General features: G+C 44.7%; 1 protein-coding gene across 2 annotated transcripts in view; it reads right to left on the bottom strand.

Annotated features, from left to right (window-relative positions):
- Positions 1–26,112, bottom strand: part of ANO2 (anoctamin 2) — a gene marked incomplete at both ends in the record, with an annotated part of 294,774 nt that overhangs the window by 234,527 nt on the left and 34,135 nt on the right. For both annotated transcript variants that reach the window (XM_081084448.1, XM_081084447.1), the window contains one exon: positions 217–315. In XM_081084448.1, coding sequence (XP_080940574.1) covers positions 217–315 — 99 coding nt within the window. The remainder of the gene's footprint in view (positions 1–216; positions 316–26,112) is intronic.

Genomic DNA, 26,112 nt, shown 5'->3' with positions numbered 1-26,112 from the left:
GTTCTGAGGTGAAAAGATCTCCAAATCCAGCCCCTCTCCCCGCCCCCAACTCTTTTCCTGTCCCACCCACATCATTCCCCATACTTAGGGTCCTTGGGGAGGTAAGTGTGATTTCACCTCCACAAAAATCCATGTCCCACATGACTCTGTTCCCAAATTATTCACATTCATCCAGCCCTCAGGAGGCCCTTAACCCCAGAAGAAACAGGTTCATACTTTCTTGGTGGGAACTTTGATCTTCAAGAATTCTGCCTCTCTGGCCAGCACCTGCCATGGGGCATGTATCCGGACAAAGATGGATCCTTGGCTTTTATTCTGTAAGATACAAAGAAAGAAGAAATAGAAACACTTATAAGGACATAGCTTGAATTTCTGGTTCCACAAACTAGAAGCCACAACCTGGTGTTTCTTCAGTTTCTGATTTTTGTTCTCTTTAAACTTCACTAGGGACCTGTCTCCTCCTACCCATACCATTCTGTTTGAAAAGTTCTCATCAAAGCCCACAGGGCAGTGTTAGAGTGGTCCCTGGGGTTTGGTGGCTTCAAGGGGAAAGAAAAGTTAAAACCATTGTGTGCACAGATTTGAAATATAAGTAATTATCTACACTAATAAAAGACAAACATGCAAATTGACCATACCTTTGGTATGCCATAAGCCACACCCACCAGCCAATCAGAGTGACTATATGCAAATTAACCCAACCAAGATGGCGGCCGGCAGCCACAGAGCTGGAGCAAGCAGGAGGCTTGGTTGCCCCAATGATGGATGAAGCCAAGCTTCCCGCCTGCCACAGCCGGCTCAGAACTCCACTGAAGGCAACAAAGTTTCAATTATAGAAGATAAATAAATCCCAGATACCTGCTTTCAGCCAGCCATGGCCACAGAGCTGGAGTGAGTAGGAGACTTGGGTTGCCCCTGGCCATGGAGGAAGCCAAGCTTCCCTCCCGCCCACCCTGGCTGGCTCTGAGCTCCACTGAAGGCTACAAAGTTTCAATTATAGAAGGTAAATAAATCCCAGAAGAAAAAGAAAAAAAGGAGAGGCTGGGAGCTTCTGTCGCCAGTAGGGCTTGGCCAGCCTGCAAACCGCCCTCAGCCCCTCACCCAGGCTGGCTAAACCTCCATGGTGTGAGGGTCCCCATGGGGGGGACAGGGGCTTGACCAGCCTGCAAACAGCCATCAGCCCCTCACCCAGGCTGGCCAGGCACCCCAGCGGGATGCCCACCCTGATTTGGGACACCCTTCAGGGCAAACCAGCCAGCCTCCACCCGTGCACCAGGCCTCTATCCTATATAATAAAAGGGTAATATGCAAATTGACCCTAATAGCAGAACGACTGGGAATGACTGATCACTGTGACACACACTGACCACCAGGGGCCAGACGCTCAATGCAGGAGCTGCCCCCTGGTGGTCAGTGCACTCCCACAGGGGAAGCTCTGCTCAGCCACAAGTCAGGCTGATGGCTGCCAGTACAGTGGTGGTGGTGGGAGCCTCTCCCGCCCCTTCAGCAGTGCTAAGGATGTTTGACTTCAGCTTAGGTCTGCTCCCCGCTGGCAAGTGGACATCACCTGAGGGCTCCCGGGCTGCCAGAGGGATGTCTGACTGCCAGCTTAGGCCCAATCCCCCAGGGAGCAGGCCTAAGCCAGCAGGTATTCATCCCCTGACGGGTCCCAGACTGCAAGAGGGCATAGGCCAGGCTGAGGGACCCCTCTGAGTGCACAAAAATTTGTGCACTGGGCCTCTAGTGATTTTCATAAAAATCCTATTAACTCTCAATAGTAGTTATGTGGTTTACTTCTGCCAGCATTCGGTGAACAGTCTGCAATTTGTCAACATACACCTATTTTCATTGTTTGTTGTTACGTTTGTATTTTTGTTCTACTATTGTGCTGTGTCACAGCCCCAAATCACAAAAGGGGTTCACCCATGCCAAACAGTAATTACATAAATAATAATGTGAATAGTATAACTCCAAATAGTATCATAAATATAAATCATGACCAGGACTCAAGTGTGAATGTATGTTCCAGGTCAACTGATTCTGTGAGTATATTGATTTCACCCAAAAATGAAAATGAAAGGAAATGCACTGATGAGTGTTTGAAAATTAGGTGTTCATGACTCAACAATCCGTTTGGCCCTGGTCTCAGTGTCTGTTATAAAACCTGGTCAGATTATGGCATGAAGCATCAGTTTCCACTTATCTTCAAATAAAACCTCAAATGTTTTCAGAACAGGCACACACATGGGGGGAAAAACATTTTATGACATAAATTCAATTACTAGTAATTTTGTCACCAAAGAATGAAAAAGACCAGAACAAGTAGGAAATAGGCAAAAGCCCCATCATTTATGAGAAGCATCTAAAACTATCTACAAAATTAATCACAAACGCTATGTCCACAGAGAAAGTAGAACAAAATGATAGCAAAATTTCTTCATCAAAGGACTGTTGGAAACCACTTAAAAGCTGTGCACCACAGTGGGGAGATCCTGGTGTGCTGGTCACCATGCCATACAGATACAGCCTCTGAGAGGCAGAGTGGGGACTGGGGAACTAGCAAGCATGCTCTACAGAGACACCTGCTTGCAGCATCTTGTCCCAGTTACCCCCTGAAAACCCATGCTCCAGGAGAAAGGAGGCTTTATTAAATTACTGTGTGTTTTGTGAAGCAGGATGCATGGAGACCAGTACTGAGGAGGCACCAACTCCATGTGCAGCAAAGATGTCATTGCTCACATAAAAGTAGTTGTCCCTTTTGAAAACCATCCCCCAACTTCATTCACAGGGGCCAGTTGGTGGTCAATAACGTGTCCTCTGCTCTTGGTTTAGCGGTGAAGATAGTAGGCTCTGACCCTGCCCCTCCAGTGTGCCAGGCAAAGAAATAAGTGACAAGAAGACTGTTCTTCCCACTGAAGGACATTGACTATGATGGTGCTTGCATATGAAATGATGAATACAATGAAAAGATATGTTATGATGCTCATAATGCAAATGAAGACTACTTCTTTGATTTTGAATGGTGGCTCTGCCATATATTCAGTAATTCAAATATGCAGAACCTGTCCCTACTTTGTGAATAAAAGCTGATGATTTATAAGGGAGAAGAAGAAAGAAGAAACCAAGGGTTTGCAAGAGTATTACACTATGAAATGAAAGTCTGGGATAGTCCAGAGTTCAAAATACCTGAAAACAATCACAGTAATTGTGAAGTTCATTTACTGAGTGTATGTCACATGTCAGACAGAGTTGGGTAATTATGTGCTTCCGCTCACAGAATGTTCACAGTCCTAAGATGAAATATTCAACCTTCCAGCCAAGTGGACACAGTTATGACAGAACACCGAACGTGGCCTTTAGTGAGAAATTTCCCCAATATTTATGTCCATATATGATTACAATATCCAGAACTACTAGACAGAGTTTTCAATCACTTGTTGCTACTTCTAATTGCAATGTAAGCTTTTCTAATTAAGTAAAAATAAGAATAAGAAAGGAAACCATCTGTGAAGCTGGTCTACAACCCAGCTCTCCATTATGGGGACATTAGTTGCCTCTAGCAAAGCATTCTTCCTCTCTAGTCTCCTCAAATGGAATTTGTTTCAAGTGAAAATAAAAGCTAGAATGCAATTTTGTGGTGCTAACATGTAGTCATCATGTTTCTTTTATGCCATTCCATATTGTTACCTTCTCATAAAAAGAAAAACATGAGAGCTGATGTGAAATATTAGCTGGTGTGACTGGCTATGTCTCCTGAAGAAAATCAAAACCCCTGAGCAGAACTTCCTCTCCATTCTTCTCAAATGCAACTTGTTTCAAGTGAAAATGAAAGCTAGAATGCAATTATGTGATGCTAACATCTAGTCATCATGTTCCTTTTATGTCATGCAATATTATTACCTTCTCATAAAATGAAAAACATGAGACCTGATGTGAAATATTAGCTGGTGTGACTGGCTGTCTCCTGAAGAAAAACAAAACAAAAACCACTGAGCAGAACCATCATCTAATGCAGAAGCCCTTTCACTAAAATTGGAGATTAATATAGATTAAGCCAAAAGAAGAAGGAGAAGGAGGAGAATGGGGGAGGGAGAGGGGGTGGAACAATGGGCAGGGGTAAGAGGAGGAGGAGGAGGAGGAGAAGGAAGGAGGAGAAGAAGGAGGAGGAAGAGGAGGAAGAGGAGAAGCAGAGGGGGAGGGGATGGGGAGGGGAAGGGGAGGAAAGTGTAGGGGAGGGGGAGGAAGAGGAACAGAGGGAGAGAGGGAAGGGAAGGGAAGGGAAGAGAAGGGAAGGGAAGGGAAGGGAAGGGAAGGGAAGGGAAGGGAAGGGAAGGGAAGGGAAGGGAAGGGAAAAGAAGGAAGGAAGGAAGGAAGGAAGGAAGGAAGGAAGGAAGGAAGGAAGGAAGGAAGGAAGGAAGGAAGGATGGAAGGAAGGAAGGAAGGGAGGGAGGAAGGGAGGGAGGAAGGGAGAAAGAAAAAGAAAGAAAAGTTGGTTCTTTGTTCTCTAGGCCCAGCAGACTTCCATTCTGCCCTGTATTTGGATTCTTTGAGGCATAATGCTGGGTTGGGGGGGGCGGGGGGTAGAAAGAGTCTGGGCTTCAGATTCAAATAGAGTAAGATTTGCATCCTGGATGTTATAGTTCTGAGACACTGGGCAAGTCACTTAACCAAATAAGCCTCAGTTTCTTGATCAGAATAAGGTGGATGAGAAATATTTCAGGACTGTTGTGAAAATTGGAGATAAAGTATTGAAGTCTATGTTATACAGCATGGAATGTGGACCATTTCGTAGATGTCAGACATTACTGACTAAAATGACTGTTTCTTGCAGGGATATTATCTGAGACTTCTAACACAGCACTGGGTACACAGTAGGTCATCATTGAATTCCTGTGGCTTAGAGAAAAATAGTTCCTGTTGGATTAAAATTATGGATAAGTAATCCTGGTTTACTCCCTTGATCTTTTTTCTATTTTAGTTTGTTTTAGGGGTTGCTGTTTTTTGTTTTCTCAATTTTTAAGTATAGTTCATATACAATATTATATTGGTTTCATGTGTACAATATAGTGATTTGACATTTATATACCTTACAATGTGATCACCATGCCAATTCTAGTAATTATCTGTCACCCTGCAAATTTATCACAATATTATTGTTATATTCCCCTTCACCTTTTTCACCCATCCCCTCACCTTGTTTTCAAAAGGTCTCATGGACCCTAAAAAAAATTCATAGGTTTTTCTGGCCAGTTTTGCTCAGTGGTTGAGCATCAACCTATGAACCAGGAGGTAACGGTTCCACCAGGGCACATTCCGGGGTTGCAGGCTTGATCCCCAGTAGGGGGCATGCAGGAGGCAGCCAATCAATAATTATCTATCACTGATGTTTCTACCTTTCTCTCCCTCTCCCTTCCTCTCTGAAATCAATAAAAATATATTTTTTAAAAATATATCTTCAAAATTTGAGGACTAAATCAGAAAACATTATTTTCTGAACCCAATACAAATTTAATATAAAATATAAGAGTTTAGCCATCAGAGTATATAACCCATACCTAAAAGAGATTCTATAAATAAGTAATAAATGTGATTCTGTGATAAGATATCCAGGCTGTAATCAATACAGAGCTACAAGGACTATCATGGAGCTAGTATGACCAGCCCCGAATGGATTTATGATTTACAACTGTCAGAAGACCAGCTCTATCCAACATGGCAACTAATTTTACCTGGCAATAACCCCTAGCCTCATTATACGTTCACTGTAATACATTATCATACTAAACAACACACCCCACACCACCACAATTAGAAAAAGAAAGTCCATATAAGGACACAATATAGCCAACAGGGCTCTTCCAAGAAGTCTCTACCACTTTCCTGGGAAAATCCTGAATATTCCTCCCCCTTATTGAATGCTCTAACCCTTGATTAGATGAGCCTCAATAAAAGAAGCAAATCCCACTAGGGAATAGCCCCTCTCTACATCACTACTTCACTAATAAACAGTCTTTCACTTTAAACTCTATGCTGACTTGTGTTTTATGCAAAGCCAAGAACCCACCATGGATCATGGACCTTCAGGTCCCAAATCCCAGAATGCCTGCATTCATTTTGAGGGGCTCTGAAATCCCATCAGGCAATTAAAATTTAAGACAATGTAAAAAAAGTTGTAACATATAATTTGGCTCTGGTCATCAGGGAGGGGAGAACCAGCGCACAGAGATTTCTCTAGGAAAGCCAGAATACGTCCATCTGAGGGTGCATCTATTTCAACGGCAAGAAATGTGAGTTATATGAAGGGGCAGGAAAATTTTTCCAGCTCAATTAAAATGCACCACAAATACTATGTAACTTCTTTCAGTGTCATTTCATTTTCATAAAACCTTACAAATTCTATTTCTCCAATTCCTAGGTATCAGGAAGAAGGTACCCAAGAAGAGAATATAAGTACTCTAGTCAAAGGAAATAAATCCTCAATCATAACCTGACTCTCACCTTTCTCGGTTTCCTTTAATTTGTGTTGTCAGTTCATTTTCCAGGCCTGTTTTCCACTAACTAAACCAAGAGAAAACTGAGTTCACAAAGAGGCAAAATCTGGTCACCATCTTGAACTTGTATCCTGCCTAATCAGCCAGTCTCTCACTATCTCCCTTCCTCTCTAAGATTGCCTCAACAGTGAGCCTAATTATATGTGCATTCTCTAAGACATTAGTGCCTCTACCCCTCCTCCATGGACTCCAGCCACACAGCCCTTCTCATTAGTTTCCAACTTCTTAACCAGCTTCCCACATTGGCGCCTCTTCATCCAACCAGCCTCCTACTTTAGAGCCTCTTTGAAGTAAGTCTATTTCCTTCACTACAAAGTCCTCCCCAACCCCAGACTCAGCCAAGTCCTAATTGGGTCTCAACTGAAACATGACTTCCTCTAGGAGGCCTTTCCTGAAGCCCTTGGCTCCCCTCTTGCCTGCATAGCTCCTGTCCTTCTTCATAGCACCAACCACTATTGTAATTACTATAAGTAGGTGTTTAACAAACATCCCCCTGGCTAGCTCCGTGGGGACAAAACAACACGTTTTATTGGATGCTTTGTCCCCAGAAGCCACCACTATTTATATATACATATATATATATATATTAGGTTCTGTTTGGATCCTGGGACCAATGTCTACAAATTGGCTACCATCGTCCAGAAAGTAATTGGTGATTTTTGACCAACCAAATTAAAGTCTAGTTCCATTTTAAGAAATGAATTCAGTCCTTAAGTGTCATTGTTCAATCCTTTCTCATGCTGACAACTAAAGTTATTCAAGTTTCCACCTGATCAGGAACCTTATAAAGACCTTGCAAGAGGGCCTCTCCATTCCTATCTGTTAGCCTCTGATCCTCACAGCATTTGCAGATCACTGCTTCTTTCCTATGGGGTCTCGTGCATCAGCACAAGCTCATTCTGGTGCTAACACACACACACACACACACACACACACACACACACACACACACTAACTGGGTATACCTAAAACCTCTCTGCTTTACAGGCCTATTTAGGGGAAGAATTAGGAATATTCTGGAAAATAAGAGACATTAACTGTAAAAGTCTTTGGTATCTTTATTTGCCAAGCATCAAACTTCCATAATGATATTCAACATCTCCATGCTGACAGTGCAAAGCACAGCTAGCTGATGGGCACAGTGAACCTTAGAAGAGTGAACTGATTTGGCCAAAGGATTCTGGAGATGAAGAAATCTTCGATGACACCCAACATATCTTTCTCAAGTAAAAGACGAAAACCTGGAGCTCAAGAAGCTGAGTTTCTTTGGCTTGTACCTACAGCTAGTTAATAGCAGAGCCAGGAATGGAATTTAGATCTCCTTATGCCAGGGTCCATCCCACAGTGCCTGTAAGGGAATGGCATCACATGTCTCTGAAGACTCTCAACCCATCCAAGGGCAACCTGAAGCCTCTCCCTTCAAAAGAGATTAGGTATATGAGGGATGGAGGAATGGTAGTGAGAGGGGGCAAATTGTGCCCCCAGCCACCTCTCTCCAGTGCTCCAGCCACCGCTCAATGCCCTCTTCAGGGACTAGAGGACACACACTCCTCCTCCATAATGTTTATGGCTTGCTGCTGTTATCCAAAGATTGCATGTGGCTTCACAAGACCACGTCCTCCCTCTAGAGAAAAAAGAATGAATGGGATGCAGCCCTAGCCAAACACTGGAAACTGATACTCCACAGCCTCCTTCCCACACAGTCCTGCCAAGCCACCTCAACACTGACCCCAGACGCCTGAGTGTACTCTGGTCCCAGGCCCTGCTGTGAGCCCAGAACATCAGCTGCAGCACATCATGGCCCAGGAATGGAGCTGCCAGAGGAAGGGTGGGAAGGTGAGCATGTAGACAATAGAGAGGGGCAGAGCAGGGACAGAATCCTCTAAGATATTAGCCACCCAGGCCCTCTTGAATCAGCAAGAACCATGGCATATGGTCCCACAGGGATCATGAGAGAAACCCCTTGGACTCACATGTTCTCAAACCATCGTGGTTGAGGTTCACACAGCTGGAGGAGTGACACTAAGAGGTGCTGAGATTGTGGTCAGGGCAGCCATCATCATAGACTAAAGAGAGGTGTGGGGTGTTGCTTTCAGACTTTTGAAATGAGACAGGGAATGAAATGGTCCTCACAACGGCCCCATGCTCCCCTGTGCCATCATTAAGACCAAAGTCTCTCATACGAAAACATGCTCAAAGTCACTAATCATCCGAGAGATGCAAATCAAAACAACAATGAGGTACCATCTCACACCTGTCAGACTGGCTATCATCAACAAATCAACAAACGACAAGTGCTGGAGAGGATGTGGAGAAAAAGGAACACTTGTGCACTGCTGGTGGGAATGCAGACTGGTGCAGCCACTATGGAAGACAGTATGGAGTTTCCTTAAAAAACTGAAAATGGAACTCCCATTTGACCCTGTGATCCCACTTCTAGGAATATATCCCAAGAAACCAGAAACACCAATCAGAAAAGATATATGCACCCCTATGTTCATAGCAGCACAATTCACCATAGCTAAGATCTGGAAACAGCCTAAGTGCCCATCAGTAGATGAATGGATTAGAAAACTGTGGTACATCTACACGATGGAATACTATGCTGCTCTAAAAAGGAAGGAACTCTTACCATTTGCAACGTCATGGATGGAACTGGAGAGCATTATGCTAAGTGAAATAAGCCAGTCAATGAAGGAAAAATACCACATGATCTCACTCATTCATGGATAATAGAGACCATTATAAACTTTTGAACAATAATAGATACAGAGGCAGAGCTGCCTCAAACAGATTGTCAAACTGCAGCGGGAAGGCCGGGGAGGGTTGGGGGGCAGGAGGTAGGGGGGTAAGAGATCAACTAAAGGACTTGTATGCATGCATATAAGCATAACCAATGGACATAAGACACTGGGGGATAGGGGAGGCTAGGGGACTGTCTAGGGCGGGGGGATAAAATGGACACATATGTAATACCCTTTGTAATACTTTAAGCAATAAATTAAAAATAAATAAATAAATAAATAAATAAATAAATAAATAAATAAAGGCAAAAAAAAAAAAAAAAAGACCAAAGTCTCTGCTTCTCTTCAGCTATCAGGAACTTCCAACCTATGACCAGGGAGCAGGCTCTGCCTAGACCTCCCAGTGACACACTAACTTGGAATTAAGCACAGGAAAGAATGTCCTGACAGGAGAAGGAAAGATGAAAACTTGCTTTCCTGGGAGGCCCTGGATGAAAGTAAGGGCCTCTTCTCTCCAACGCAGCAAAAGTGAAGGGCAGGACCAAATGCCCACCGAACCCTGTCCTGGAGACCCCAAACTACCAACAGCATGGCCCCTTTTATAGAAAAGGCTTCTTGTAGTTCCCAACCAGGGTCCTATATAACTGAAAACTCAGTCACTCTTGTCATATTTTTTTTCAAAGCAAAGAGCCATCACCAAAGTCCCTGGAAGAAGAAGGCTTTCTTGGCTGGTATGATCCCTTGGGGCAGCTACCAAAATAAGCAAGTGTCCAGAAGAGATTATCTCTGGACCTGCTACCATAGTCTCTACTCCATGCATTGCATATCACTGTACTCCAGACAGGAGCCACCCAGAAAATTACTGCTCAAAAACCAGGTAAAGATGAAGTAGTGAGGAGGAACACAGGAACACCTAGGGGTCAGACCCTCCTACACACCAAGAGCTGAGAGAACCTGCTCCCCATCTAATCTCTGTGCTGCAGTGGCCCCCAAGGGTAGCACAGCACCCTGGAAGGAGTACCATATGGGGAGTCAGCAATAGAGTGGGGTTAAGAGTTCTCCTGATTTCATTCTACTTCAAAAATCTCTCAGAAGAAATGGGGGGGGGGGCGGAATTTTCACCATGTAGGATAGGTCATGGGAAAGCCAACGGTACTAGGGTCTGAGTCCTTGGTCTTCAGCTCTGCCTCTTACCAGATGCACCATTTTTTATGTCATCAAAGCTCTTGAAACTAAGGACCATTTAAAAATAATTATAATTAACAATAATAACACCTGTAGGAGAAAAGGATGGGCTCTACCCAGGGACATGTGGAATCTTTGGGGCATAGAAGATATGTTTATTTTCTTGATTATGATGATGGCTTCACAAGTTTATACATACGTCAAAACTAAACATATTTAAATATGTGCAGTTTCTTATACATCAATTATACCTCAATAAGGCTAAGGAGAAAAGATTTGCAAAAATGTAAATCAATGCCACACTTTTTACATTTTTTTGTTTTGAAAAAATATTATCTTTATTAAAATAATATTATTTATATGAAATAAACATTTTAAAAATTTTCATATTTTAGTTTTTAATTAATAAATATTAAAAGTTATTAATGATTCCAGGATATCTCAAAATCAAATAAAATTATTACATAAAAATATTTTGCAAACAATAAAATATATCTATATAGATATAGATATAGATATATACACATATACATATATATATATTGCCTCTGAAAGTACCCATATTTCTAATGTCCCTCCTAACTCAAAACTTATGTGATTTTTTTTTAATATATTTTATTTATTTTTTTACAGAGAGGAAGGGAGAGACATAGAGAGAGTTAGAAACATCGATGAGAGAGAAAAAAAAAAAGCAATTACGTACAACCTATGACCCCTTTGATTTTTTTTTTAAATATATTTTATTGATTTTTTACAGAGAGGAAGGGAGAGAGACAGAGAGTCAGAAACATCGATGAGAGAGAAACATCGATCAGCTGCCTCCTGCACATCTCCTATTGGGGATGTGCCCGCAACCCAGGTACATGCCCTTGACCGGAATCGAACCTGGGACCTTTCAGTCCGCAGGCCGACGCTCTATCCACTGAGCCAAACCGGTTTCAGCTTATGTGATTTTTTTATCTTGATACTTTTCTTCCCTACTCAAGACACTTGTATAAAACCTTCATTCTATCAGTATATATATCTATATATGGATTTTTTTTAAGAGCAAGCTCTGGGCAGCCAATTCCAAATCTCTGCCTTGGCAATCAAAGCAAAGACCATGCCCCTGCTCCTTGGACCACAAAACACATACCCTTGATCTTTATGGGGATCCTACCATGCTTCTTAGATCCCACCTGAGAGAAATCATAGCAGAGTCATATTTCTTGGCATTTACCTGAACAACACCAAGTGAGATTAAAGATATAGAAAATGTTTATCATTGGCATTTATAATGCAAAAAGTTACAGGCGAACAGAATTCAAGGACCAAAGATCAAATTTTCACACACACACACAAAAAGATCAAAATTAATGAGCCCTGAAGATGTTGGCAGAAAGGACAAGGCCTCTCCCAAAACAAAGGAAGGCTAGGGAGTTGACAACCAGGCTTCAGGCACACAGGCCCAGCCCCAAACAGAGGGGAAAAGGTCAAAGATAAACCATAGGAAAGACCAGAGGATAATGCTGCCCTTTCCTAGTCGTCACGGTAAAACTATTTTGGACAGTTGACATCCGCAAGTGGAATCAGATGCTGCAGAATGTTAACTTTCATCAATGTACGTGCTTCCCACTCATTCCCACCAGGACAGTGCAAGCATTTCAATGCCCAGAGGAATGGAAGGCAGACACAGAGTGGAGACAGAAGGTCCCCTCATTGGGTGGTTAATAAGTACTTACACCAAGGATGATCAATAGGTTCTGGTTGGACTGGGACAGTCCCAGTTTATTTCTTTGGTGTCATCATTCTATCCCATTTAGCATTTTCACATTATAAAAAATGTCCCAGATTGGAAAATAAATCATAGAGTCACCTGTGGATCAGCAATGAGCGCCATTGAACTCAGCAGCCATCAAACCTTTGGGCAGGAAACCTTCCTGACCTCTATTCCTTTGGCCGATATGATAAATGTCCCACTCAGAGAAGCATTTCCAGGCATTTAAAAGCTCATCATATTACCTCTAAAAGTACCCATATTTCTAATGTTCCTCTTAATTCAAAACTTATGTGATATTTTATGTTGATACTTTTCTTCCCTCCCTAAGACATTCCTATAAAACTTCATGTTATCAGTAATTAACTCCCCTCCCCTCCACGCTGATGAACACTTTCTTTCTCTTATTGGTGACTCACCTCTTCCCCAAGGAATATTTCCACTATTTCCTATGATTCACTCCTCCCAAAGTATTTCAATTCAACAAGTATTTATTGGGGAACAACTGTGTGTCAGCAATGCGCTAAGAGTTAAGGGCATAGAGAAGAAATATAAGCCATCATACCATCACACAGCTTTTAGCTTCTTTAGAAACCAGATAAATGATATCTAACTTACAAGACAGATGGATAACATCATGACTGAGGTGATTAATGTCCAAATGGACAGGACAACTAACGAATGCTCACTTGTTTGTTGTCTTCCCTTTCACTCATCAATAATTGCCAGACTTTGCTCTTAGAGAAATACTCCTCCTGAATCTCAGTCATCTGTTTTCAGTACAATTGACCCCACTACCAGGATAGGCCCAATTAGCTTGAGACAATCAGCATATCTATCCTTCTGGCCCAAGTAATTGGTTCTGCAACATGTTTGTAATGCAATCAGAACCAATAAGATGCAAGGAAATGTTGTCCAGGGTTTCTTGAGAAAGCAGCTTTCTCTTTCTGCCAGAACTTTAGGGAGAATAGTGGCAGTCAATTTGCTCTTAAAAGGGAAGGCCTGGGTCAGCCAAGGGACCTTGAGTAAATAAAATGAAGTGGATCCTGAAAAAGGTTGAGTAGAAAGATAGAGAAGTGGGGAATCCTTGGGGACATCATTTGAGCTGCTGGATCAGGCCTCACCAGAACTACTTATTGGGCTTCCTGATTACCTAAACTCATAAATTCCTTTTGTTGTTCAAGCCAGTTTGAGTTGGGTTTTCTGCAATGCAACCAAGAGTTGTCACTGACATAAGAAATCAATGGAAGAGCTGACTCTGGGCTAGAGGAGCCAGAAATGATGCCATGGAGGAGAGGCAACTTGAGTTAAACTTTGAACATTGTATGATGGGATTTACATATGCCAAAAAGATTGTAGGTGGCACAGAAAAGAAGGAATAAGATGAAAAAACGTGCAAAAAAGAAAGTGCAGCATATGGATACTAGCCTGCCTGAAGCAGAAGTCGGGGAAGCCAAAGGGCTGAGATGTGGCCTGTGTTGGCCAAACTGCCCACCACAGTGCTGTTGTTCATAAACTTCACAACAGTGATCTTGATGGGTCAACACTGCTCATTCACCCAGATTTGTTATATCTTTAACGAGATAAAGAATGACCCTGAGAGAACACTTTCTCCCTTTCTCAGTGGTGCTCAAGTTCGGAACTTCCTCCCATCCTCCAGGGAGACCAAGAAATGCAATAGATGAGCAGTGACTGTCCATCTGCTCTGGGATTGATCTGGGCTGTGGTCAACAGAATAAAGAAGCAAGTTTCCCATATGCCACTGGGACCTTCTCCAGGTCACAGAAAGCAGATTTCTTAAAGGCAGGTCTCTGGCTCTTCCTTCTCAGGGTCATCAATCCATCATAACAGAGATCTTATATCAGGAGGCAGGGTCCACTTTGAACATGAACAAGGAAGCTGTAAAATCCTCTACAACACTAGTTATAAAGAACTTCAGCTAAAGAACCCTTTCTTCTAGCCAAATATTTCAAGGCACTATCCTAATTGAACTTTGGAGGGCCAGCATGCCACCTGCTCAGTCCCCCTATGACCCTGAGATGGTCTCTGTGTCACCTTTATACAAACCACAAGAGTTGTACCATTCCCTTTGGAAATGGGTGAGAGCTTTTGATTGTCACCATGACTAGGGAGCAGCAGGACCATTTAGTGGATGAGGGAGGGACGCCAAACACGCTTCAATGAACGTGTTGGAAAGTCACACACAGGGAAAAGTTACCCTTCCTGAAATATGTAGTGCTCCATCAGGTATCATTGCCCCAGGGCTCAGGGAGCTGAAGTCAAAACCACTGTGTTGCCCACAGACCTATCAACCTGACATAAAAGCCAGTGTTAGCAATTATCACACCAGTCCCCTGTCCCCTTCCCCCCTCCAGATTCAGTCTTAAGAGATATTAAGGTAGAGCTTAAAGAAACCAGTTTATGAGTAAAAGCTATTAAATTAGCTAAAATCTAGATCTTGAATCTGATATTGATGAACTGATCAAAGACACGCAGGAAAGACCCATCACTATGATGATAAAAAAAAGAATAGAGGAGTTGATTCTTTTGTGGGCTTCCAAAAAACCCCAAATCAGCCCTTCTACCAAGAGTGCTATGAAAATAATCCATTAGCTCAGAGTGAGTGGTTTGGGGGTTAGGGAATGAAGTAAATGGAGTCTCTGAGAAGCAAGGAAGGAAGAGCTGAGAGACTCAGCTTAAAATTCCAGCTCTGCTATTTGCTCCCTGTGTAACCATGGAGATATTATGTAGTCTCTCTGAGACTCAGTTTCCCTTTTGGTAAAATAAAATATAATAATCCAGAAGCAACAGTGACTTCACATACTGCCTGTGAAGATCAGCAATAATATAAGAAAGACATCTAGCACAATCCCTGGCACATAATAGGTGCTCAATGCTAATAATAATTGCATTTTACAGATGGCGTCTCTGGGCCAGAGGAATTTGAATCAAGGGGGTTTGTACAATCCATTTTCAGCATCCACCCTTTTTTCCCAGAAAAACCTGGCTCCTGGGGCATTTTTTCCCTATATGAGGCGAGAGCCTGGTTTGGAACATGTCCTCTCTATGCAGCCAAAACAGGCTTTTCCACAGCCGTAACCCTATCACACACACCGCTGTGGACCTGACCCCGCCTGAGACCACCCGCCCCTCCTCATAGCCTCTAGTCTGGAAGAAAAGGGATCATCAACCATACTAATTAAATCTACAGATGATAACAAACTGGGCGGTGCTGAAAACAGCACCAGAGAGGATGGAGAAATAAATGAGAAGGGACCTGGGGAGTTTAGAAAATATGGGACAGGAAATAACAAAATGAGATTCAATACAGAAGAATGCAAGTAACTCTAACTGGGGGGAATAATCAGAAACATAGACACTGTGGGGAGAGGGAGCTAGAAAAAGGCTGAGGAGATGAGGGCTTGGGGTGGGGTGGATGACAGGTGGCAAGTGAGACAATGGTTAGCAAGAGGTGAGCAACAAGGAGTGGAGAAGCTTAGAGGTGAGATCGAATGGAGAATGTGCTGACCATGGCTGAGCTGGAGCCCCAGGTCCCTTCTGGCAGGGCCAAGCAGCATTCTCTAAGGCTCACCTCCAAAGGCAATCCTCCATTCAAGCTCTAACTCAAGTCACTCCTTCTCCAAAAAGCCCTTCTGGACTCCTAAGCCCTACCAGTCTCCTCACTTGCCACTCGTCTGTGACATGCAGCACCTGCGTTTGACTGCAGGCACCTTCCCAAGTCTGACTTCCTTATCTCCCTTATCAAACTGGGCTCCATCTAGTATCACCACAGTGCTAAGCCCTTGGTAGTTTTGCAACAAAAAGATGGGTCAATATCATCTCAACACAGGACAAAGAGAAGAACTTCTCTCTCCAAGCTCTGATGGGTCAAGGTTATATCCAAGGCTTCCCCGTTTTTAGCTCAAGGCCCTCAATGCAGTGCCTAGTACAAGGTGTCCCTGAATCAAATGCATGATGTCTGTTTAACCCCTATTAAGACCAGAACATACACCAGAGGTCACTCAGGGTTTAGGGAGAAAGGGATGGATGATGAGTGTGGGGAACAGGAAGGTGTGCACCCCTCTGTGTGACAATGCTCTTCTAATTTAGCCATGATGCAGGGAGTGGCTTCTCCAAGATTCCAGTGGTCTCCCTGAGACACCTTCCCCTTTTCACCTGAACACTTCACAACCAATCATCATAACCAATAGTAATCAGGAATAAGGTAAAACTCATTCTCAGGGAGCTTGAGCAAGGCTCACTAGCCCTGGAGAGAAATCTAACTGCTGCTGGGGTCATTGTCATGTCACATTCCTACGAAGGAAGGCGGGAGCCCCTCATAAGCCCACAAATACCACAGTTCTCACTAAACATGTGTGTTTTAAGGGATGAAAGAAGCAAATGCCAAAAACTAGCTTTGAAGCTCAGCCTATTTTGGCATTAGGGACACTAGGAGGGAAAGTGAGAAGCCAAATGCACTGAAAATTCTCGGCGAGGCCAATGGATGAAGGTATCTTTAGAGTGTCTTCTATGCATGGCAAGTTCCTTGTATCCCAAGCCAACAGGACACGACTGTTCTGAGAGTCCTCTGGAGCAAGAAAGCCCACATCTTTCCTGCTCATCTGTGCCCACACTATTCCAGTGTTGCTCAGTCCCCTAGGGTGGTGGGACAGACAAGGGACAAGTTAATGAGACAGAGACCCAGGTCTGGGTGCCAGCTCTGCACTTCCCATCATGGGAACTTAGGAATGTCACACCCAATCCTCCCTCAGCCCCTGCTTTCTGCTTACATATCTGCAGGGTTCTCAGCCCTTCAGCCTGAAGAACAAATGTAATATGATGGGCTGCAAAGCTCTCAGCCTCCTGGGAACATCCAGGAGTGAGCCAGAGCACAAAGAATCACAGCGACTTACACCATCTCCATAGCACTGTACTTCTTCTTGTCTTTCCCCAAGGCTCCCTTCCTTGTTCTCATATTCTAAAACCTGAAAGGATCATAGGTCTCACTCAGGGTGAGGGCACTATTCTGCTGGATGAGAAGTGCAACAGGGACCAGCCAGCAAGAGTAATTGTTGAACTCCGGTACCCACATTTACCAAGGTGGCCACATGTAGCTGCACAGGTGATGCATGCTCTGCAGAAATGCTCCATTCAGGGGAAACAACCCTAGAGAAGCTATCTTAGAGTCTGTATGTTTACTATGACAGATTTCTAGCAGATGGCAGTGAAGTGTCTTGAATTTCCAAAAATAAATGTAAGACACCTTGGAGAGACCTATTTCTAATTTGTGCCATATGGCACAAAGATACCATATGGGCCAGCTGGGGGCCCCATCTTAACCCTGGATGCCAACCCACAGGAAAGCAGCTAGAGAAAAAGAATAACAGCACTTACTGTCCTTTCCATGGCCCCAAAGGAAAACCTGATGGACATGGGCATAAATGACTACTGGGCCAAAGCAGAACTCCTCCCAAGGATATTTATATTTTTTAAAGGGCTTAAAGGCTGATGAAGATCTGAGCCCACCCAGCTGAAGTATGGCAGGGGCTTTGAATGCTTTATCCCACAGTGACTCACATAGACATCCAGCCCACAAGGGGCCTGATGGGAGAGAGGATGAAGGTCCAGGAGCTTTCTGAAGAGGCTCAATCACACCACCTAGCCCAGTGGTTCTCAACCTTGGCTGCACATTAGAATCACCTGGGAATCTTTTTTAAATCCTGATTTCTGGGCCTCATCCTCCAGAAATTCTGTTTCTTTGTTACTAATGTTGTGGCCCCACCCCATAAAAAATAAACGGAATTTCTGGAGGGTGAGGCCCAGAAATCTGGATTTTAAAAAGATTCCCAGGTGATTCTAATGTGCAGCCATGGTTGAGAACCACTGACCTAGGTGATGGTTGCACAACTTTGTGACAAAACTGAAAACCACCGGGTTGTACAATTTGGAAGGGTGGATGTTATGGTACAGAATTTTAACTATTTTTAAAAAATCATGCTACCTAGACCTTTATTTCTACCCGAAATGAAGGCCAGCCATATCAGGACTCTGGATAAGCTTCCTAGCCATCCTTTTCCCAGGAAAGGTATGTGTCCATGGACCTGGAAGGAGGCATAGTATAATGAAAAGAAACAGGTTCCACAACCTGACAGCCTTACCAATCTGTCTGTGTGACCTTGGTGGTGACTTAAACACTCTGAGCCCTGGTCCACAGAATGGAGGGAATGACCTCCCTCATGGGGCTATTGCGAAGGTCGATGTGAAAAGGTGTGGGAAACCCTGTCCAGCAGGGTGTTCATATGGCAGGTGAATGGACATCTTTGTTATTTCCTTCAGTGACAAGGTACTCTTTGCATGGGGGGTGGAGGGACTTTTTATTTTTTCAACTAGAGGCCCAGTGCATGAAATTCGTGCACTGGGGGTGGGGGGGAGGCACTCAGCCCGGCCTGCATCCTCTCACAGTCTGGGGGCCCTCAGGGGATGTCTGACTGCCAGGACATCCTTAGCACTACCATGAAGGTGGGAGAGGCTCCCTCCACCACTGCTGCGCTTGCCAGCCGTGAGTCCAGCTTCAGGCACACTGACCACCAAGGGGCAGCTCCTGTGTTTAATGTCTGCCCCTGGTGGTCAGTGTATATCATAGAGACCGGTCATTCTGCCATTCGGTCAATTTGCATATTAGCCTTTTATTATAGTACTAGAGGCCCGGTGCACAAAATTCATGCACTTGGGGGTGGGGTTCCCTCAGCCCAGCCTGCCCCTCTCACAGTCCGGGAGCCCTCAGTGGATGTCCTACTGATGGCCACAGTCTAGCAGCAGAGGCTCGGAACAGGTGTCCCGTGTGTGTGTGTCCCCACTGGGGGTCTTCCCCCAGCCACATTGGAGGCTCAGAGAAGGCACTGTGTGTGTGTGTGTGTGTGTGTGTGTGTGTGTGTGTGTGTCTGCTGGGGGCCTGCCCCCAGCCACACCATGGAGGCTTGGAGCAGGAGCCCCTCTGTGTTAATCTCTCAGGCTCCTGGCCTCCACTGCATGTTGTAGTCTTCCTTGAGCTATGGCCAGGATAGGGGTGCTGCTTGGAAGCCGGGCTTTCCTACTCCTGGATCGCCATGGCGACCAGGGAGCAGGCCCAGCTGGGGGCTGCCCACAGGCTGGGCTTTCCCACTCCCAGGTCTCCATGGCAACCGGGAGCAGGCCCACCTTAGAGCTGCCCACAGGCTGGGTTTGCTCTCCTGCTCCCGGATCCCCATGGCGACCGGGGAGCAGGCCCAGCTTGGGGCTGCCTGCAGGCCAGGCTTGCTTTCCTGCTCCCAGATCATCATGGCGACCAGGGAGCAGGGAAAGTTTGGGGCTGCCCGCAAGCTGGGCTTGCTTTCCTGCTCCTGGATCAGGCGCAGCTGGGGGCTGCCTACAGGCCGCACTTTTCTACTTACCGATGGCCAGATCACCACAGCGACCCAGGGCCCAGAGGCACTTTCCTGCTCTCCAATAGTCATAGGGTCCTGGCTGGGGGCGGGGCTTAGCAGTGCGGGGCTTAGGTGGCACCGGGGTCCCGGCTGGGGGCTCAGGTGGCACACAGGGGTCCTGGCTGGGGGTGGGGCTTATGCCCCGCTGCCCAGGGCTGCACATGGGGCCTGGATGGCAGCTTGCGCTGTCCCGCCATGCCTGTAGTATAGGATAGAGGCCTGGTGCATGGGTGGGGGCCGGCTGGTTTGCCCTGAAGGGTGTCCCGGATCAGGGTGGGGGTCCTGCTTGGGTTCCTGGCCAGCCTGGATGATGGGCTGATGGCTGTTTCAGCTGGTCACACCCCCTTCAGGGTGGGGGTCCCCACTGGGGTGCCTGGCCAGTCTGGGTGAGGGCCTGAGAGCCATTTTCAGGCTGGAGGGCAACTTAAGCTCCCAGCCTCTCCTTTTATTCTTTTTTTTTATTCTGGGATTTATTTACCTTCTATAGCTGTCACTGGTGCTGAGAGCCAGCTCCAGCTCTGAGGGCTGAAAGCAGGTTTCTGGGTCTGTTTGGCTTCTATAATTGAAACTCTGTTGCTATCATTGCAGCTCTAAGCTCTGAGGCCGAAGCTGGCTGAAAGCAGGTCTCTGGAGCTTGTTTAGCTTCTATAATTGCAACATAGTTGCTTAGAGTGCAAGCTCAGAGCCCAGCAGCGGCAGGCAGGGAACTTTGGAGTCCCCCGCCACTGGAGCAAGCAAGCCTCCTGTTCGCTTCAGCTGTGTGGCTGCCGGCCGCCATCTTGGTTGGCAGTTAATTTGCATATTGCCTTGATTAGCTAATGGGAAGGGTGTCAGGGTTATGGTCAATTTGCATGTTTCTCTTTTATTAGATAGGATAGGACTAGAGGCCCGATGCATGAAATTCTTACAAAGGGCTCAGCCCTTACAGCCCCGGCTTCATCTGGAAGGTCATTCCAATGGTCATTTAGCTGTTTGGCTGTTCAGTTGATTTGTATATTACGCTTTGATTATTATAGACTAGAGGCCCAATGCATGAAATTCATGCAAGGGGCTCGGCCCTCACAGCCCCAGCTTTGTCTGGAAGGTCGTCCAGATGGTCATTCCACTGTTTGGCTACTTGGTCGATTTGCATACTATGTTTTTATTATTATAGATATTTGGTAACCTGGGCTGGCTATTCCAAGTGACTGATTTCTATATTGCTGTAAATAAGTGAGACGAGGTAAAGTGGATAAAATGAGGACTGAGGAGTTCTGCTAGGGTCAAAACTATCATTTTTGCCTGAAAGTGCCTAAATCAACTTCTCTCTCATGACACATGGTGTCCCAGGCTCTTGAATGTTGACCTGTGTTGTTCTCTGGCTCTATTATGGGGCCAGCAAGGCTCTAGATGATGTGTGGATTGCTGCACAGATGACAAAAATATCTGGGACGCTGTGGGCAAATACTGTCCAACTAGCTTTGTACCATGTGCCTGCTGCATTCACCTCCCTATCCACATACCTGACCTGCCTCTGCCTCACTGAAGAGATTGAGGTTGGGGCCCACCCCATATGCTAGGGAAAGCCAAGGAGAGTCTTCTTGGAGCTCAAGGGAGGCCGGGAGGAGCTTGTCTTGTAGATTAGGGATGGGCTTAGCTGAAGCATCATCTCTGGCTGTTCTTCTAGCCTTTCCTTCAACACATCAGGACAAATGAGGTGTTTCTGTCAATCACTGAAGATGCAGGGCACTCCGACTGAATCCTCCCCAAGCTCCTTGGGCTGCTTGGGTGACATTCAGCATTTTAAAGAAGTTCCTTGCTCAAGGGTGGTGAAGCGTTTTGGAGGAGTGATTCTGCAAGTGGCCAGAACATGTGTGACAAACTGCATGGGGAGCTGGTCATGGCTCTGTGACATCCTCACAGCCTTCTTGAAGGACCTCTCAGTCCCACTGACACCAGCTGTCTCTGTGGAGCAGCACATTGCCCTACCCCCACCCCAACCAAGGGTCACCCACAGAAGCTCACACCTCTCACCTATTGTGCTCAGGAAGATGGGGAGAGAGGCCTCAATGATCAGTGTTTTCATACATCCCTCCCAGGATGAGCAAGGAGGGCCTTGCTGAGAGGAACCAGACAGAGACTCAGCCTTGAAGCAGCTTTCAGCCTGAATGGTTAAGAAATAAGACTGGGAGTTGGGAGCTGCAAAAATTTTCAAAGAGGGGAGGAGCTTTAACTTCACAGCTCTTTCCTCAGAGCTAGGTCACAGGGTCAGTGTCCCAGGGCTCAGGTCACAACTGGGTAAGAGAGGCAGGACTTGCACTTGACCTGCCCTTCACTAGCTGGTTGAGCTTACATAAGTCGTCTCACTTCTCTTCACTATGCAGTCAAGGGTGGGGTTAGGGGTTCTCTGCTTCTTTGATGCTTTACATTGAATCCATGAAATACCATGTTATAATAGCCTACTGTCCTTGCTTGACCCTGGCCTTGGCCTCTCTCTCTCTCAGCTCTGCTGTTCACCTGTGAAAGCATCTATGGGTGCACAGCTTCCTCCTAGAACCTCATCCCACATGCCTTGCTGCCAGGCTTTCCGACATCTTGCTTCCCAGGCAAAGCCTCAAACATGGCTCCACAGCTCTCCTCCAGGCAGTTCCCAGTCTTTCTTTCTCAAAATTCTGTGTATTAGTTACACACATACACAAACCCAGAAAGTTCCTGAGAATAAGGTTCTTGTCTGTTTTCTATTCAGAACTCTCACCTGCTGACCCATTATCTAGAACAGGGGCCGGCAAACTTTTTCTATCAAAAAGCAGACAGTATACATTTTAGGCTTTGCAGGCCACATGGCCACTGTCATAACTACTTACCTCTGCTATTGAGTTGCATAAGCAGTGGTGCACAATATATACATAAATGAGTACAGCTGGATTCCAGTACTTTAGTTACAAAATAGATGGTGAGCTAGGTTTGGCCTGCAGGACAGAGTCTGCCAACCGTTGATCTAGAGCAGGCCTTACTGATAGTCACACCTCCACCTGCCCCTCCTCTCACTGCTATGACTGTTTGCATGTCTTTCTACTGTACTAGACTTGAGCTTCTTAGAAGCTGGATCTGTGTCTTTTAACTCTTGAACCCCAGTCTAATACTATGCCTTATATATTGTAAGTATCTAACAAATGTTTGTCCTATTAATGCTCTGATCTGATGGTGCATGTATGTGTTCTCATGACTTAAGGAGATCAGCACTAGGACTGACTATGAGCTATCATGAGGCAAACGGGCCCCAGCCACATATGTTTGTACTGTACCTGCCAGAGAATGCAGAGGACGGCAAACTGGTTGCTGGCCTCAGCACTGCTCTTGGAAGAAACTCTATTCTGTTACATCAAAGGGTGAATCTCCTGATCAAAAGTTTGGACCAGACACTCCATCTCCTGAATCCATTTCTCTACTTCCCACGCTAACTCTCCCCGACTAATAGCCCTCTGGGGACTGGGATCAGCCATGGAAGGCAGACATTGTTGAGCTTCCAGTCCCTTTCATCTGAACCTGTAGCCTAATATCTACTACTAACACATTCATTATGCCACACAGGTAAGAGAGAGCATCCAGACACATTTGGGCCACCTGAGCCACAATACCCTTGTGATTGAGTGTGATGATCCTCACTCTATCGAAGAGCAGACTAAGCTCAGACAGGACTTGCTCAAAATCACTGCAGTGATCCCTAGCCAGTTTGGCTCAGTGGATAGAGCCTCAGCCCAAGGACTGATGGGTCCTGGGTTCAATTCCAGTCAAGGGCATGTACCTCTGTTGCAGGCTCAATCTCCAACCCCAGTCAGGGAGTGTGCGGGAGGCAACCATTTGATGTGTCTCTCTCACATCAATGTTTCTCCCTCTCTGTCTCTCCCCCCTCCTTTCCTCCCTCTCTGAAGGCTCCCCTCTGTTCTCACTGATGCATTTCAAAGAGGCAGGCAAATCAGAGCCCATTTAGAGGAGATAAATGAGAAAAGTAAAAGAACTCAAAGCCTCATTTGATGAAAAATGGCTGATGGGTGTTTGACTGATTAGAGAGAAAATACATCAAACACAATCTGTTTGGTACAGTGTTTTACACCTTCTAAAATTTGATCTTGCAGTCAGTTGCTAATCATGTTCTGCACAAGCTTAACATCTGGTTGGAAGAAAGTGGAATTGGCCATTGGGAACATTAAAAGTGGGATGGTTGTTGCATCTACATGCATGGAGGGCCTACAAGAGCATAACAGTATATCTTCATTCTTCTCCACTGAAAACATGGCTTGATATCAATGCTGTTTGCATTCCCTGTTCCCAGGTTAGAAGATAGGACAAAGGGAAGGGAGCAGAGTCAAGATCTAAGTGAAGCTGAGTGCCTATTAGTAATTTTCCCTTCAAATAATCAAAGCAGCAGATAAAGCTGCAGGCAGGTAAAGAACAGTTGACCATAGCCAAACATGAGAATCAAAGCTAATTTCAGAAGTCCTCATGTTTTCTGGTAGAAGAAAAAGTCTAAATAAAAAGGTAGAAAAAGAAATCTGAACAAGCGAGTGACTAAGAATCTGTGTCTCAGATACAGATCAGAAGAGAAAAAATTATCTTAGAAGCTGTATAGCCACAATTGAGCCTGTTCCAGATCCAAAACCCATGTGAAGCACTTGGTTACAGGGATAAAAGATGCCATCCTCACCCTCCAGGAGCTAATTGTTTCTTGGAAAACAGACATGAAAACAAAGTATTACAACATTTGCAATAGAAGTGGAGAGGAAGAAACCTAGGGGTCAAGGAAGACTTCACAGAAAAGAGTGTGCTTGAGCTAGACTAACACATTGAGGGAGGTAAGATAATTCCAGGTGGAGGAAAGAGCAAGGACAAAGGCCTGGAGGTAAGAAGCAGCAGGGAAAATTATTTGGTAGGACTAGAGCCTAGGGTGTGTGCCGGGGTCAAGTCAGAGAGTGGAGAGACTTACTGGAGTTAAAGCAAAGAACTTCTTTTTAGGTGTTTAGAAGCCATTGAAAAAATTTAAATATTGACTTAATCAAATTTGCATTTAGAAAGGCCAATCTGATAAAGCATGAAGACGGTTTAGGGGAGAGGCAAATCTAGGAACCAGTTAAGAAATACTGCAATAATTCAAGGGGAGGTCATGAGTGCTGGAATTAGGGTGGTGGCAATGGGGAAGGTGAGGAAGAAAGAGATATGGAAAATGGGACTAACAAGACTTGATACCAAATGGATGTGAGGGGAGGGAAAACCCTAAGACAGGCTTTCAGATCCTGGCATGATTGAGAAGGAGAATGACTAGGACAACCCCCAAGACAGGGAATCAAGAAGGTTCAGGATTGAAGAGAAGATGCTGAGTTTATTTATGAACTCAATGTTGAGTTTGAGATTTATTATATATCCCAGCATTTGTAGTCAAGAGACAGATATAAGAGTCTAGAGCACATAGTATAAGTACAGGTTAAATAAGAATATTTGACAGTCATCATATGTCTGTAGGTAATAACTGAAACATAGTGACATGGGTGAAATTGCCCAGAAAGAGTGTTTAAAGATAAGAGTAAAGGAAAGTAAAAAGAGAAAAAGAAAGCTGAAGACAGAACTCAAAACACTGATACATACATGGCAGATAAGGGAAAAGAAAATATGAAAAAGAATAAAAAGTATGCCCATAAAAGCAGAGGAAATGCTGGCAGAAGTCATGTTACAGAAACTGAAAACTTTAGGAAGCGAAAATATCAAGTAGGAAGAAGTGATCAAAGGTGTCAAATGCAAAGAAAGATCAAGTTAAAAAATGACTGAAATGGTCTTCTAGTTTCACTGAATAGAAATAACAGATGAAATTAGACAATAGGAAGCAGATTAGCATAGTCCCTAGAATTTAGTAAATATTTGATAAATGACGGATGGATGGGTGGATGGATAAATAGATATTGACTACCCCCAACTGAATCCACTGTCTGCGTAATGGATTATATTTATGATGGTTCTATCCAGAGCCAGAGAGTTGGACAAAGGTGACCTCAGGAAAAAAAGGAAACATACAGTCCACAGAATAACAAGAAAAAAACTCATAGCTATACTACCAAGAGGGGTTTTTCAAAGGTCATTCCATCTATCCCCTGCCTCTGGCAGTATGTCAAGAGCAATTTTTAATGCATGTTATCAATAACATAAAGAAACCCACATATGCATGCATCTAAATCAGAATGCATGCATCTTTCCAGAAGGAAGGAAGGAGTAAGTTTGCATCTACCCTACCACCTCTTACATCTGGCGCGGCGAATGGAAAAACTCGTCATCGGCATCACTGCTGCCCCTGGAGCCAACAGCAAAACCAGAGAGCCAAGTCTCTGTGAAATACAACAGATCAAACTCAATGATCAATAATAAAATCAACAGCCTTCTCAAAGCCA

This window comes from Myotis nattereri, assembly GCF_964212035.1.
Source record: "Myotis nattereri genome assembly, chromosome: 2".
NCBI lineage: Eukaryota > Metazoa > Chordata > Mammalia > Chiroptera > Vespertilionidae > Myotis > Myotis nattereri.
This window is presented reverse-complemented; position numbering and strand designations above follow the sequence as displayed.